This window comes from Nelumbo lutea, chromosome 2 (assembly GCF_056320005.1).
Source record: "Nelumbo lutea isolate HS-2025 chromosome 2, American lotus-T2T, whole genome shotgun sequence".
In the NCBI taxonomy this organism is placed as follows: domain Eukaryota; kingdom Viridiplantae; phylum Streptophyta; class Magnoliopsida; order Proteales; family Nelumbonaceae; genus Nelumbo; species Nelumbo lutea.
Window position 1 is genome coordinate 61570283 of NC_142685.1, and position 12266 is coordinate 61582548.

Consider the following 12266-nt stretch of genomic DNA (forward strand, 5'->3'; position numbering starts at 1 on the left):
GAGAGAGAGAGTGATGATTTTCCAAGCATGATTGCGAGGTTCTTCTCTTCATCCTCCAAGACATAGCGCTCGGGTTACTTCTTTTGGGAAGCATGATTGCGAGGTTCTTCTCTTCATCCTCCAAGACATAGCGCTCGGGTTACTTCTTTTTGACAAGACATAGAGTCACCTTGGCTTTATCTTACAAGATGGAGTTTTTTGTGCCCAGGTAATTCTGGTTTAGGTGTAGTGCTTAGAAATGATGAAGGGAAGGTTATTGCTGTTGTTTTTGGAAGGTCAATGACTTTTTCTCCCATTCAAGCAGAATCAATGACGATCCTTAATAGCCTTGAAATTTTGAGCATATATAAGGGAGAAATTTTATCTGTGAAATCTGATGACTACCAAGTGTTGGTGCATGCTTTGAAGATAGGAGATTTTTAGATGGCTTTGGATGCTAATTTCCTATGCATGGACATTGACTGTTTGACTGAAGGCCATTCTATCTCTTTTAATCATGTTAATAGATGATGTAATTATGTAGCTCACTTGTTAGCTAAAAGGGGTCTACTGGAGTTTGTAGTTTTTGTGCAAGATCCCCCTAGGTGTGTCCAAGAATTGGTCAACGCAGACTCTAATAGACCTTAAGCGGTTTTTGTATTGTACTTTGAATATAATCTTGCTTACTTTTACCAAAAAAATAAAGGTATTTTGGTGGGAAAATATATAAATTAATTTACAAAAGGGTAAAATGGGTATTTAAAAAAAATTGATGCATTGGTGTAACGTTTTCCATTTGGATTAGTGACAAAAGGGAGGTTTTTGTTGAATTCTTTAAAAGTTCAAGGGAGCTTTTTGCTAAAGTAAAACTACAAGGGAGGTTCTTATGATTTCCGAAACCTTAGGGGAGGTTTTTGCATTTTACCCTTTAAAATAAGTGCTTGAAAAAATTGGGTGCCAAATACAAATAAGTACTTATTCGAATAAGCACTTATTTTTAAACACTTATTTTTCACATAAACACTCCCAAACATGACCTAAAAACAAGAAGTCATTCAATTCAATAACTTTAGTTGTTATTCAATATAAACTGCGGTTTGATAAGAGCTGAAGTGGCTGAATTAAAAATTACTTATTGTTTTATCATTTAGTGAATAAGTCATTAAGGAGCCTTTAGTGAATTCTTTAATTGCTGAGAGTGAAGTTGGGTTAATTTTGGTACCCTTGGAATATTTTATTGTTTAGTTATTTCATTTTTATCCAACAAAAATACTAAGTCATTCAGTTCAATCGCTTCAGCGTGATCAAATGGTCCCTAATTCGTGCGTGAGATATACAGCTATTTAAAGAATATCTAAAAACTCAAAAAACAGAAAAAAAAATGTCAAAACCATTATGATAATGTATTACTAGATGAAAAATATTGGACATTTAGGGCTGCAACGAAGAATTTCAACTACATTGGGATCGGGTGCGGTTTTGGGTTTGAGTCCATTGAAAAGTAAATAAATTCCCAACCTGACCCGACCCATTTAAGACATTTTTTGTATTTTATCACAACACGCTAATAAGTGATAACTCTCCGGTACTCTTGGTAGTTCAATAGAAAGGATGGAGAAGACAACTGCTGAAGCTTCCAGTACCCGAATGGGCTCAGTATCAGTGTCAATTTGGGAAGCATTTCGGTTGCATTTGATCTGTGGGTTAGGATTAGCAGTAGCATTCTGGGTTGTCCACAACGTCTATTCTCTTGATCTCATCTCTAACCCTGATCAGACCCTATTTCTCATCTGGGTGCATTAAGCATACGACCTTTAATGGAGACCCGCTATGCTTTGCATCTGAAAAAAAAAATCTAATTCGTTGTTTTTCTTATGTTGATATGAATCTTTTGGTAGGTTATCGAGACACCAATAGTAATCGGAGTTTATAGTATGTCACGATGGGATCCCGAACAATGCTCAGTAACTTTCTAATCTCCTTTTTCTTAGTTTTAATTTGTGTCCTTGATCTGTTCTATATCTCCAATATTTGATAATTTATTAGGGTTTTGATAGTTGTTAACAGTTCTTGAAGGCGGTTGGACATGGCTTACTGGGAATTCCAGCTGGTGGGTATGCAGTCTAAGTTCTAATAGTTTAACCTTTGAGTGTTTCTTTGTGAAATTTGATTAGTAATATATTTAATGCTTGAACTGGTTCTTGTGTTCTACATTTTGGAAACTAGTTTTGAACTTACACAAAATGGTAGACAACTCTGCTCCTTAACCATTCGACAGAATTACTACGTGATCAGACAAAAGGATGATGTGCATTATACTTCGGTAGTGTTTGACCCAGATTAACCTACACTTGTTGCTTATGGGTTAAGAACATCGCATTAAGCAGTTGATTTTGGATTGGAACTTCCATTTTCTCCCCCTAAAACCGGGTATTTTGGTCTTAAGTAAGAGAGGCAATTTGGTTTTTCAGAAAATTTGTTCAAATATTTCAGGGCAATTATATTTAAAATGATTATCAATGATCTGGTTTACAAGTCAGTTATTTGGGAGTTTGATTACAATTAACTTTTAAAGTAAGTATTTGCAAAAGCAGATAGCTGTTCTTGGGGATAGATAGTTCAGCAGTCCCAGCATTTTATGCTTACTGCCATTTGTCCATTAGCCAAAAACACTCCATCCATAACCATAAAGGACTTTGATGTGATCAAACACAGTTTGACACTCAATATTGCTATATGGCCCCAAGATCTGCTTTTGCTATAAATGCCACTGTAAAATCAATTGAAGGTTTCTTATTCTTTTTGTTGATTCATTTTTTCCCTTTATTGATGCACTTCCTCTTTCTAGTAATATTTTTAAACTTTCACATGTTTTATGCACTTTTAATTTGTGAAATGCATGCTATTTCTTAATGCTTTATATTTTCTGTAGCACAACTTGTATAGCTTCTGTTCTTGTAGGGGCATTTTTAAATGCATTTGGAGCTATTGTTTTGGGGGCACCTATTGGAATTTTGTAAGTGATGTTATATGCACCCATACAAAATTGCTAGAAATAATATAGCCACTGGGAGATATTTATGGATAATCTCTTACAAGATGCTCTTGTATTCAACTTTGCTAACCTTTTTTTGTACTTCATTTTTTTTTTATGGAGACAGGTATATAAAGAGAACCGTTAACTGGTCCCTGCTCATGTCCTTGTTCACTGTAAGCACCAAACCCTTGTCTTCCTCTTTATGATTTTAATTGAATACCTTATTGTATTTAGTGATCCAAGGGAGTAAAAGAGAGCCATTGAACTTGCATTCAATCTTATGGTTTGATCTTGGATATTTTCTGTAGTGAAGAACAATCTTACATGTAAAATAAATGATCTTGGATAATTTCTGGAGTGAAGGACAATTCCCTTGCATGTACAAAAAAAAAAAAAAAGATCCGCAAAAGCCCCAGGTACTGGCTTTACATACAATGACTAGAGGAAAGAAGTTGCCCCTTCTAGAGTTTTTATTCCTTGATGGATAACAATTCACCATATGGTAAAATCTTGGGCTGACTAGTTTGAGAATGTAGTTTGAGTCTGAGAGCTGCAACTTTTTGCAAAAAATGCCAAAGATTTGGTCCATATTGAGTCTTCCCCTTCCATGGCCCCAATAGCTAGGACCAACATATTCACCATATATATAGAATCTGCATACAAGGAGGAACCAATGATTTCAAACAAAAATTAAGAACTCTTTAAAGTATATCCTCCACAGAAGGGTTAAAAAGAATCCCGTCCAAAAGCCTTTATATATAAAATCCTAACAAGGTTGCAATTCCCAGCCAGCCTACACGAAAAAGGAGAGGCCAAGAGCTCAAAACCCATAGATCAGCAATTAGGGATAAATGATCTTAGGGCAGACAAATGCTTATGAAGTAAAACTTCTCAAGTCTCAAGTTCATATCCTTTTTATGGTTTTCTATTCTTCTTGCTATAACTGAGAGTTATAAAAATTTGTGTTTGTGTTTGTGTGTTTCAGTGGATGTGTGATTACAGTTATCATAGTTTTCAAGGTGCCAAGGCAAAGCTAGGGAATAGGGGGGCCTTATAGCTTAGGGGCTTAGGCTTCTGCCTAGTAATGTCTTTTTTTCATCTTTTTAACAAAAATATAAATCCCAGCATAGTCATAGTCCCTAGGTTTCACGGCAACTGGCAGTCATCTTTCGTTAATAATTGCCAATAATTCTTGTGAAATAAGTATAGCCCCATATCAAAACATAGAACATCAACATATTCGTGAGAAGAACAATAAAGAAAAGAAAACATACCTTTGCTGCTATTATGTGTTGATTGTATGAAATCTTCAAGTTCTTTGCTTATTGGTTTAGGTTTTGAAGTCTTCAAGGATTCAAGACAGCACCCATTGATTTGTATGTTGATCAAACCTAAACAAATAAGAAAATAATAAAAGGAAATAGTATAAGAATCATGAAAATATTATAGACTTACAAAACGAATAATTTAATGTAATAATGCCTATTGTAATAGTATAATATCATAGAATAAAAAAATATAAAAAATACTATACAGTATCCCTGTACCAAAACAACTTAGTGCTTGGGTGAGGCGGCCCTCCATGGAAAAAAACAGCCTGAGCTGTTTTGAAGCTTCCTACACATGACACATTACCCCATTTAGTTCTTTATTGCCTTTTTAATTAAAATATTATTGATTGCAATTACTGTTTTAACCCACACCCATGCTAATGTGTCATGCACATGAAACTTCAAAACAGTCCAGGCTATTTTTTCCAAACAGCCAAACTTCCTCCCTTGTCACCTAGAAATTGCCTTGATTACTATCACAGTTATGAATGCACTTATGAACTTAAGTTCACCCTACAATTTTCCAAATTATACATAAATATGTAATAGAAATACCTCCACATTTAGTTCCCTGTTTTTCTTCTCCAACATGCTATATCTTTATTACATAGGTTACTGAAGTAGATAACCAACCTATCTCTGTATTTTTGCAGTTTGCACCTGCAGCTTCTGTTTTTGGTTCATCATGGAACAATTGGCAGCGTCTGTTTGCATATGCCAAGTAAGTATTTTGGTTTATTAAGTTTTACTTCCCTGTGCAAAACCATAAATGTCAAGTAATCTAGTTTCATCACTACAAAGCAAATTCATGGAAGGATGATATGCAATCATAATTCTCAATTATTGTCTACTATGTGCTATTTGTGATGGATTACATATAAAATTTCTTAGGCCAGCTGGCATTGTTGATTACATGATTTGTCTACCAGCTCATGGGACCGTTATTGGAGCTTGGCCTATACCTCTTGATTGGGAAAGGCCATGGCAGGTAAGATTTTCTTGCTCCTAATTCAATTAAAATTTATGACATTTATTCGTTATTTTGTTTGAATTCCTACTTTTTCTTTGTTAACATCACCAATAATATGCATGTCCTTGAGTCCAGTTATATGTGTAATTGCTACTTTTACCTGATTTTTTAAGGTGGTACTAAATTTTTGTCTAAAATTTTGTTCTACATTATTGGATAAAATCTTATCTGAGTCTAATCATCTTTAATATCAAGATTAGAGAAATTTATACATAGTTTGGGACACATGTTTCTTTGTTTTAGGAGTTTAGTCATGTTGGGGGTGGTGGTGTTGTGAGTTCTATTGTTCTTTTTTTGTTTAGTGCTGTATTGATTGATTTCTTATCACCGTTTGTACTCTTTTTTTCTTTTAATAAAATTTTATTTTACCTTCAAAAGAATGTTGATTTTTGTTTGTCCAGTTGTGAGGTGTCCCTTATAACCACTTTGTCCATCTGGTATTTCAGAAACAAGTACAAATATGAACATGTATAAGGCAAAATAACTCTCCATTTCTTGACTCTATGACATGGATACAGATACAAGCAATGTTTTAAAAAATGACCTAGAACCGGAACCGTTCTGGCCACTGGTTTCTGGGTCAACGGTTCAAATGTTCGGTTCGAATGGACGGACCATTCTGACAAAAAAAATTAAAATAAAAAATGACCAAAAAATGTTGAACAGGTTGACGGTTTGATCGCCTGGGTCAACAGGTTGTTGACTGAATCAACAGTTTTTTGCCAGGGATCGGGTTTGGGGTAAAACGGAACCAGTTGCCTGTATGGTTCCCGGATTGAATGGTCCGACCGTCCATGTCAATGGCGGTTCGAAAACCATGGATACAAGTGTCCCATATAATATGATAATGTCATATTTTTAAATTGGGAAAATCTATGATACTAGAAAGTCATGATACTGGAAGAGCTTTGACCATTAAAACATCCCCATGAATTTTGATGAATACCATCGGATTGTCACCGCTTATATGATACCAATTGGTTGGCAGTAAGTTTTTCCAATATCATGTCTTGCCATTGTCATGGTCGAACCCTTATAAATTTAATAAAGCTTCTAACATATACGGTTTTTTTGATCAATTTAACAATTAACATGTACAAGTTTGTTATATTATATTTGTTAAAATATACCATATATATTTTAGAGGTATCCATGTGGTAAAATATATTCTAGAAGTGTCGTTACTATTTCTGGTGTCATGTAGGATGCATATCATGCCCAACATGGGTAAAATAGAGATTCTTATTATAATAGCTGACTAACATACTAAGATTTGCTTGGAAGTGATTACCCTGTTAAATGTTGCATACAAGAGACTGGATTGTTTAGGGAACAAATTTGAATGGGGTGTGAATACATAACAGCATTCCCTATGCATAAGGGCTATGGAGATGTCCTGTCTCAGTTTGGCAACTTAACAACCATTGAAACTCTGGAATTCAATTAAGAGGACCAATGAAGTATCGTTTCCAGATGAAAATCATGAAATAGTGTTGATACTCTAGATATCATATACCAATTACAAACAAAAGAATCAAGTCACCCCCAGTTTACCGAAGTTCAATAATGTTGTTTATCACCAATACAATGGTGCTGGCTTCTGGACAAATTGAGAACTTAATGTTTATCCTATCTATAATACAAGACATCCCTAGTTTGCCGAAATTCAATGTTGTTTTATGAAACTTGTCCTAATTGAATTAAACTTGCACTAGTTGATTTCTGTTGGAAATATTTACTAAATTTCTTAGTTGTCCGAGTCAATAGGAATTTGTTTTTTGGTGGTTTTAGTTTGTTTTGTTTTTTACCTGGTCTATAGGAGAATACCTGATTTTAGGAGTATGTTGCATGTTTTTTGTTTGTAAGCACTTTATTAGGAGTTGGTGGTTGCACTTCCTAGTTTCAAGCATTTATCCATTTGGTTTTAGCTATATAAATAGAGCAACTTCTTATTGTGAAAAATGCATCAGATTTCAGAAACAACAAAGTTCAGTCCTTGTTTCTCTTATTTGTCTTTTCTTCCTCAATATACATTTATTAGTGGTATCAGAGCTTGGTTAAGAAAGGAGTCACGAAAAAAAGGAGAGTATAGCAGTAGCTTTCTTCCTTATCTTTTGTATTGCAAAGAGAAAAGTGTGGAAGTGTCACAACAACATCCCGTGTGGCTACTGACAACTTCGTTCAACTTTCCATCCCGCACTTTGATGGTCACTATGACCATTGGAGTACGTTGATGGAGAACTTGAGATCCAAAGAATATTGGCAGGTTGTCTCCAATGGAATAGCAGAACCAATAGCAGGCACAACAGTGACAGATGCACAAAAAATAGAACTAGAAGGACAACGTTTGAAGGATCTCAAAGCAAAAAATTATCTTTTCCAAGCGATTGATCATTCAATCTTGGAAACCATTCTTTGCAAGGACACGTCCAAGCACATTTGGGATTCCATGAAGAAGAAGTATCAAGGTTCCGCAAGGGCAAAGAGGCAACAGCTTCAAGCACTTCGTTCGGAGTTCGAAACGCTACGAATGAAATCGGGAGAGTCGATCACAGATTAGTTTTCATGGACGATGGCAATCATCAATAAGATGCGGATCCACGGCGACAAGACGGAGGACGTCACCATAGTAGAGGAGATTCTTCGATCCATGACACCAAAGTTTAATTTTGTTATTTGTTCCATAGAAGAATCTCATGATATTGATGAACTTTCGATCAACGAATTACAAAGTTCTTTGTTGGTTCATGAGCATAAAATCAACTAGCAGGAGAAAGAGGAGCAAGCTTTGAAGGCCTCCACAGAAAATCATCCAGCACCAAGAAGAGATAGAGGACGAGGTAAATGCAGAGATAGAGAAAGCAATGATCGTGGAAACCAACAACAACATCAACATCAAAACAATCAAGTTCAAGGAAGAGGAAGAGGACGAGGAGACCACCACTCGACTACATATAGAACAATGTCAGCAGACAAGTCCAATGTCGAGTGCTACAAATGTCATAGGTACGACCACTACAAGTCTAAATGTCGAACTAATCTGAATAGCCAATATGGACATGGAGAGATGTCTAATCTTGCAGAGAAGGAATAAGAAGTATCCTTGTTAATGGTTTGTCATGCAAAGGAGGAAACCAACAAGAATTTGTGGTACTTAGACACGGGCTACAACAATCATATGTTTGGAGACAAGTCTACATTCTCTTATTTGGATGAGTCATTTCGCGATAATGTGAAGTTTGGTGACAATTCTAGAGTCTCAGTTATGGGAAAAGGAAGGGTGACAATCCGAACCAAGGGGGATTCTATTCAAACAATCTCTAATGTGCTCTTCGTTCCAAACTTGAAGACCAGTCTGCTTAGTGTGGGTCAGCTACAAGAAAAGGGATCGAGGTTTCTATCAAAGATGGAGTTTGTCGAATTCAAGATGCAAAGTTAGGTTTAATTGCTCAAGTTAACATGACAGCGAATCGTATGTTTCCGCTTCATCTCCATAACATCACTCATTCATGCTTCTCAGCCAAATTGAAGGATGCAGCATGGCTATGGCATTTTCGCTATGGCCACCTAAACTTTGGTGGACTGAAGACTCTACAACAAAAAATATGGTGATTGGTCTTCATCAAATTACATTTCCATCTGAAGTTTGTGAAGAATGTGTTGTTAGCAAATAACGCTGTAATCAATTTCCGAAAGGAAAATCATGGAGTGAAAAAGGCATTGGAGCTGGTTCATTCTGATCTTTGCGGGCCAATTAATCTATCTTCCAATGGAGGTAAAAGGTACATAATTACCTTCATTGATGATTATAGTCAAAAAATATGGGTATATTTTTTGCAGGAAAAATCTGAAGCTTTTGTAGCCTTTAAAAATTATAAAGTGCTTGTTGAGAAAGAAGTTGGCAACCCAATAAAGGTTCTTCGCACTGAGTGGAGAATACAACTCACCTGAATTCGCAAATTTTTGTAAGACCCATGGAATCGAGAGGCAACTTACGGCAGCTTACATGCCTCAACAAAATGGAGTTTGTGAGTGGAAAAATCGCACTATTTTGAATATGATGCGAAGTCTTTTGAAGAGGAGTGACATTCCAAAAACTTTCTGGCCCGAAGCAATCAACTGGAGCATTCATATTTTGAATAAATGTCCCACACTCGCTGTTCAAAATATGACACCAGAGGAAGCATGGAACGGACGGAGACTGGCAGTAGATCATTTCAGAAATTTTGGGTGTGTTGGCTATGCTCATAAGAAGTCTTTGCTCCTGTTGCAAGACATGATATGATCAGATTGGTGGTTGCATTGGTAGCTCAACATTCATGGCCTATCTTCCAATTGGACATGAAATCAGCATTTTTGCATGTAGGAACAAGTGTTTATTGATCAACCTCCTGGTTATGTGAAGCTTGAAAGTGACAATAAGGTTTATAAACTCAAAAAGGCATTATACGGGCTAAAACAAGTACCACGCGCTTGGTATAGTCGTAAAGATGCTTATTTTTCTAAAGAAGGATTTAAGAAATGTCCATATGAGCATACACTTTTTATAAAGATTGAAGATGGAGGAAAATTGCTTATTGTTTGCTTATATGTTGATGATCTTATTTTCACTGGAAATGATAGTGCCATGTTTGAAAGTTTTAAGAAGTTCATGATGATTGAGTTTGATATGTTTGATCTTGGAAAGATGCATTATTTTTTGGGTATTGAAGTGGTGCAATCTGCAACTGGAATTTTTATTTCACAAAGGAAGTATTGTGCAATAAATTTTGGATAGGTTTCAAATGAAAAATTGCAATTCTGTTAGTACGGCAACTAAAGTGGATCTGAAGCTTGTTCAAAATCCTGAAGGAAGGAAGATTGATAGCACTCTTTACAAGCAAATTGTAGGGAGTTTGATGTATTTAACAACTACAAGACCTGACATAATGCATGCTGTAAGTCTCATAAGCAGGTTCATAGTGTCCAAAAGAGATTCATCTCTTAGCTGCAAAATGAATCTTTCAATACTTGCGAGGGACTGTTAGTTATGGGTTGTTCTATTCTATAAGAAAGGAGAAAAATCAGATTTGTTTGGTATCACTGACAGTGATTATGCCGGGGATTTAGATGATCGGAAAAGCACTTCAAGATATATTTTCATGCTTGATTCTGGAGTCGTTTCGTGGTCTTCAAAAAAACAATCAATTGTCACTTTGTCAACAACTGAAGCAGAGTTTGTAGCTGCAACAGGCTACGCCTGTCAAGCTTTTGGTTGAAGAAAATTCTTGGAGAGCTAAACTTTAAACGACAAGGGCTTATAACATTTTTTTGTGACAACAGTTCTTCCATTAAACTCTCCAAAAATCCTGTTCTACATGGAAGGAGTAAGCATATAGATGTGAAGTTTCACTTTTTCAGGAACCTGTCAAATGAAGGAGTCATTGATCTCGTCTACTGCAAGAGTGAAGACCAGATTGCTGATATAATGACCAAGCCTCTCAAATTGGCGTCGTTTGTGAAGTTTAGAAAATTGCTTGGTGTCTCCACTTTGGAAGGTCCAGCTTGAAGAAAGTTCGCTACTTCGCTGCTAATATTTTTAAACTGAATGTTTGAAAACTTTCAGTTTAAGGGAGGGATAATTGTTGGGAATATTTACTAAATTTCTTAGTTGTTCGAGTCAATAGGAGTTTATTTTTTTGGTGGTTTTATTTGTTCTGTTTTTTACCTGGTCTATAGGAGAATACATGGTTTTAGGAGTATGTTGCATGTTTTTTGTTTGTGAGCACTTTATTAGGAGTTAGTGGTTGCACTTCCTAGTTTCGAGCATTTATCTGTTTGGTTTTAGCTCTATAAATAGAGCATCTACTTGTTGTGAAAAATGCATCAGATTTCAGAAACAACAAAGTTGAGTCCTTGTTTCTCTTATTTGTCTTTTCTTCCTCAATATACATTTATCAATTTCATCTTAGTGGCACCCCAATTTGCATATTTTAGGGTATTCCTAGCATGAAGTTAATCACTGAGATGGATTCTTCATACTGGCAGCAAAATTATCATTGCAATAAATGTGCAAGACTCAATAAAAGTAGCATGGTTTTTATGTTGACTCTTCATTTTTTTTTCTAGTCTTAAATGACATCTACATTATAGCTGGTTTACCAAATTGACTTATCCACACCTCTCCAATCCTGTAAAACTCTAGTGTTTGGTGTTCTCTCTTTTCAAACTCAAAAAATGATGCTATTATCCTTTGTAGGAATGGCCAATTTCTGTCAGCTATGGAGCAATTGCTGGGTATATTATTGGAATGGTTGCATCTTTGGGCTTCATACTTGTGTTTGACAGGAGACAGAAACATGTCAAAGGAGACTAATGGAACACTAGCAACTCATACCCTCTTCATTCTCTTCAACCAATAACTGCAAGGCTATGAGCACCATTGGCTTGATACACTATGATCCTTGGTGAAAATGCATGACCTCATTGATCGGGGCTCTAAATTTTCTCCGTATGAGAAAACTATGATGTTTGATGCAGCATGATTTGAAGTTTGAGGAATGAGATTGACACATTGTAATCAGAAATCTTGATCTGAGAAAAATCTGATATTGAACGTAATTCTCAAAGCTTTGCATGAAAATGATTTACATTATAAGTCCCCGTTTGCTATCCTAATAGGATAAATGAATCAATATGGATCTTATACTGCAAAACAAGGTCCAAAGTATTGACACGTATCAATCCGTATCGGCCGATACATATCATTTCGAGAATTTCCCGACACACCCTTAGGGGGTGGAGGAGTTTTAAATTGGCCCCCTGAATTGGTTTTGACAAAAAAAGTAAAAAAAAAATGTACTAATATAACCCAATATGCCCCTACGGCATATCGTGCGTATTAATATTT

The 12266-nt window shown here is 35.8% G+C and overlaps 1 protein-coding gene across 1 annotated transcript; it reads left to right on the forward strand.

Moving 5' to 3' along the window:
- The first annotated feature begins 1590 nt into the window (after window positions 1-1590).
- LOC148871094 (uncharacterized) lies at window positions 1591-11999 on the forward strand. Its single transcript, XM_088970009.1, has 8 exons — window positions 1591-1773; window positions 1878-1943; window positions 2047-2089; window positions 2941-2995; window positions 3141-3189; window positions 5001-5068; window positions 5239-5335; window positions 11616-11999. The coding sequence occupies exons 1-8, from the start codon at window positions 1591-1593 to the stop codon at window positions 11730-11732; spliced, it is 678 nt and encodes a 225-aa protein (XP_088826135.1). The 3' UTR covers window positions 11733-11999.
- The last annotated feature ends 267 nt before the right edge of the window (window positions 12000-12266 follow it).

Coding starts and splice junctions, on each gene's coding strand:
- LOC148871094 (XM_088970009.1), top strand. CDS start 1,591: ATGGAGAAGACAACTGCTGAAGCTTCCAGTACCCGAATGGGCTCAGTA. Junction 2,090..2,940: donor CTTACTGGGAATTCCAGCTG/GTGGGTATGCAG, acceptor CTGTTCTTGTAG/GGGCATTTTTAAATGCATTT. Junction 3,190..5,000: donor TGCTCATGTCCTTGTTCACT/GTAAGCACCAAA, acceptor GTATTTTTGCAG/TTTGCACCTGCAGCTTCTGT.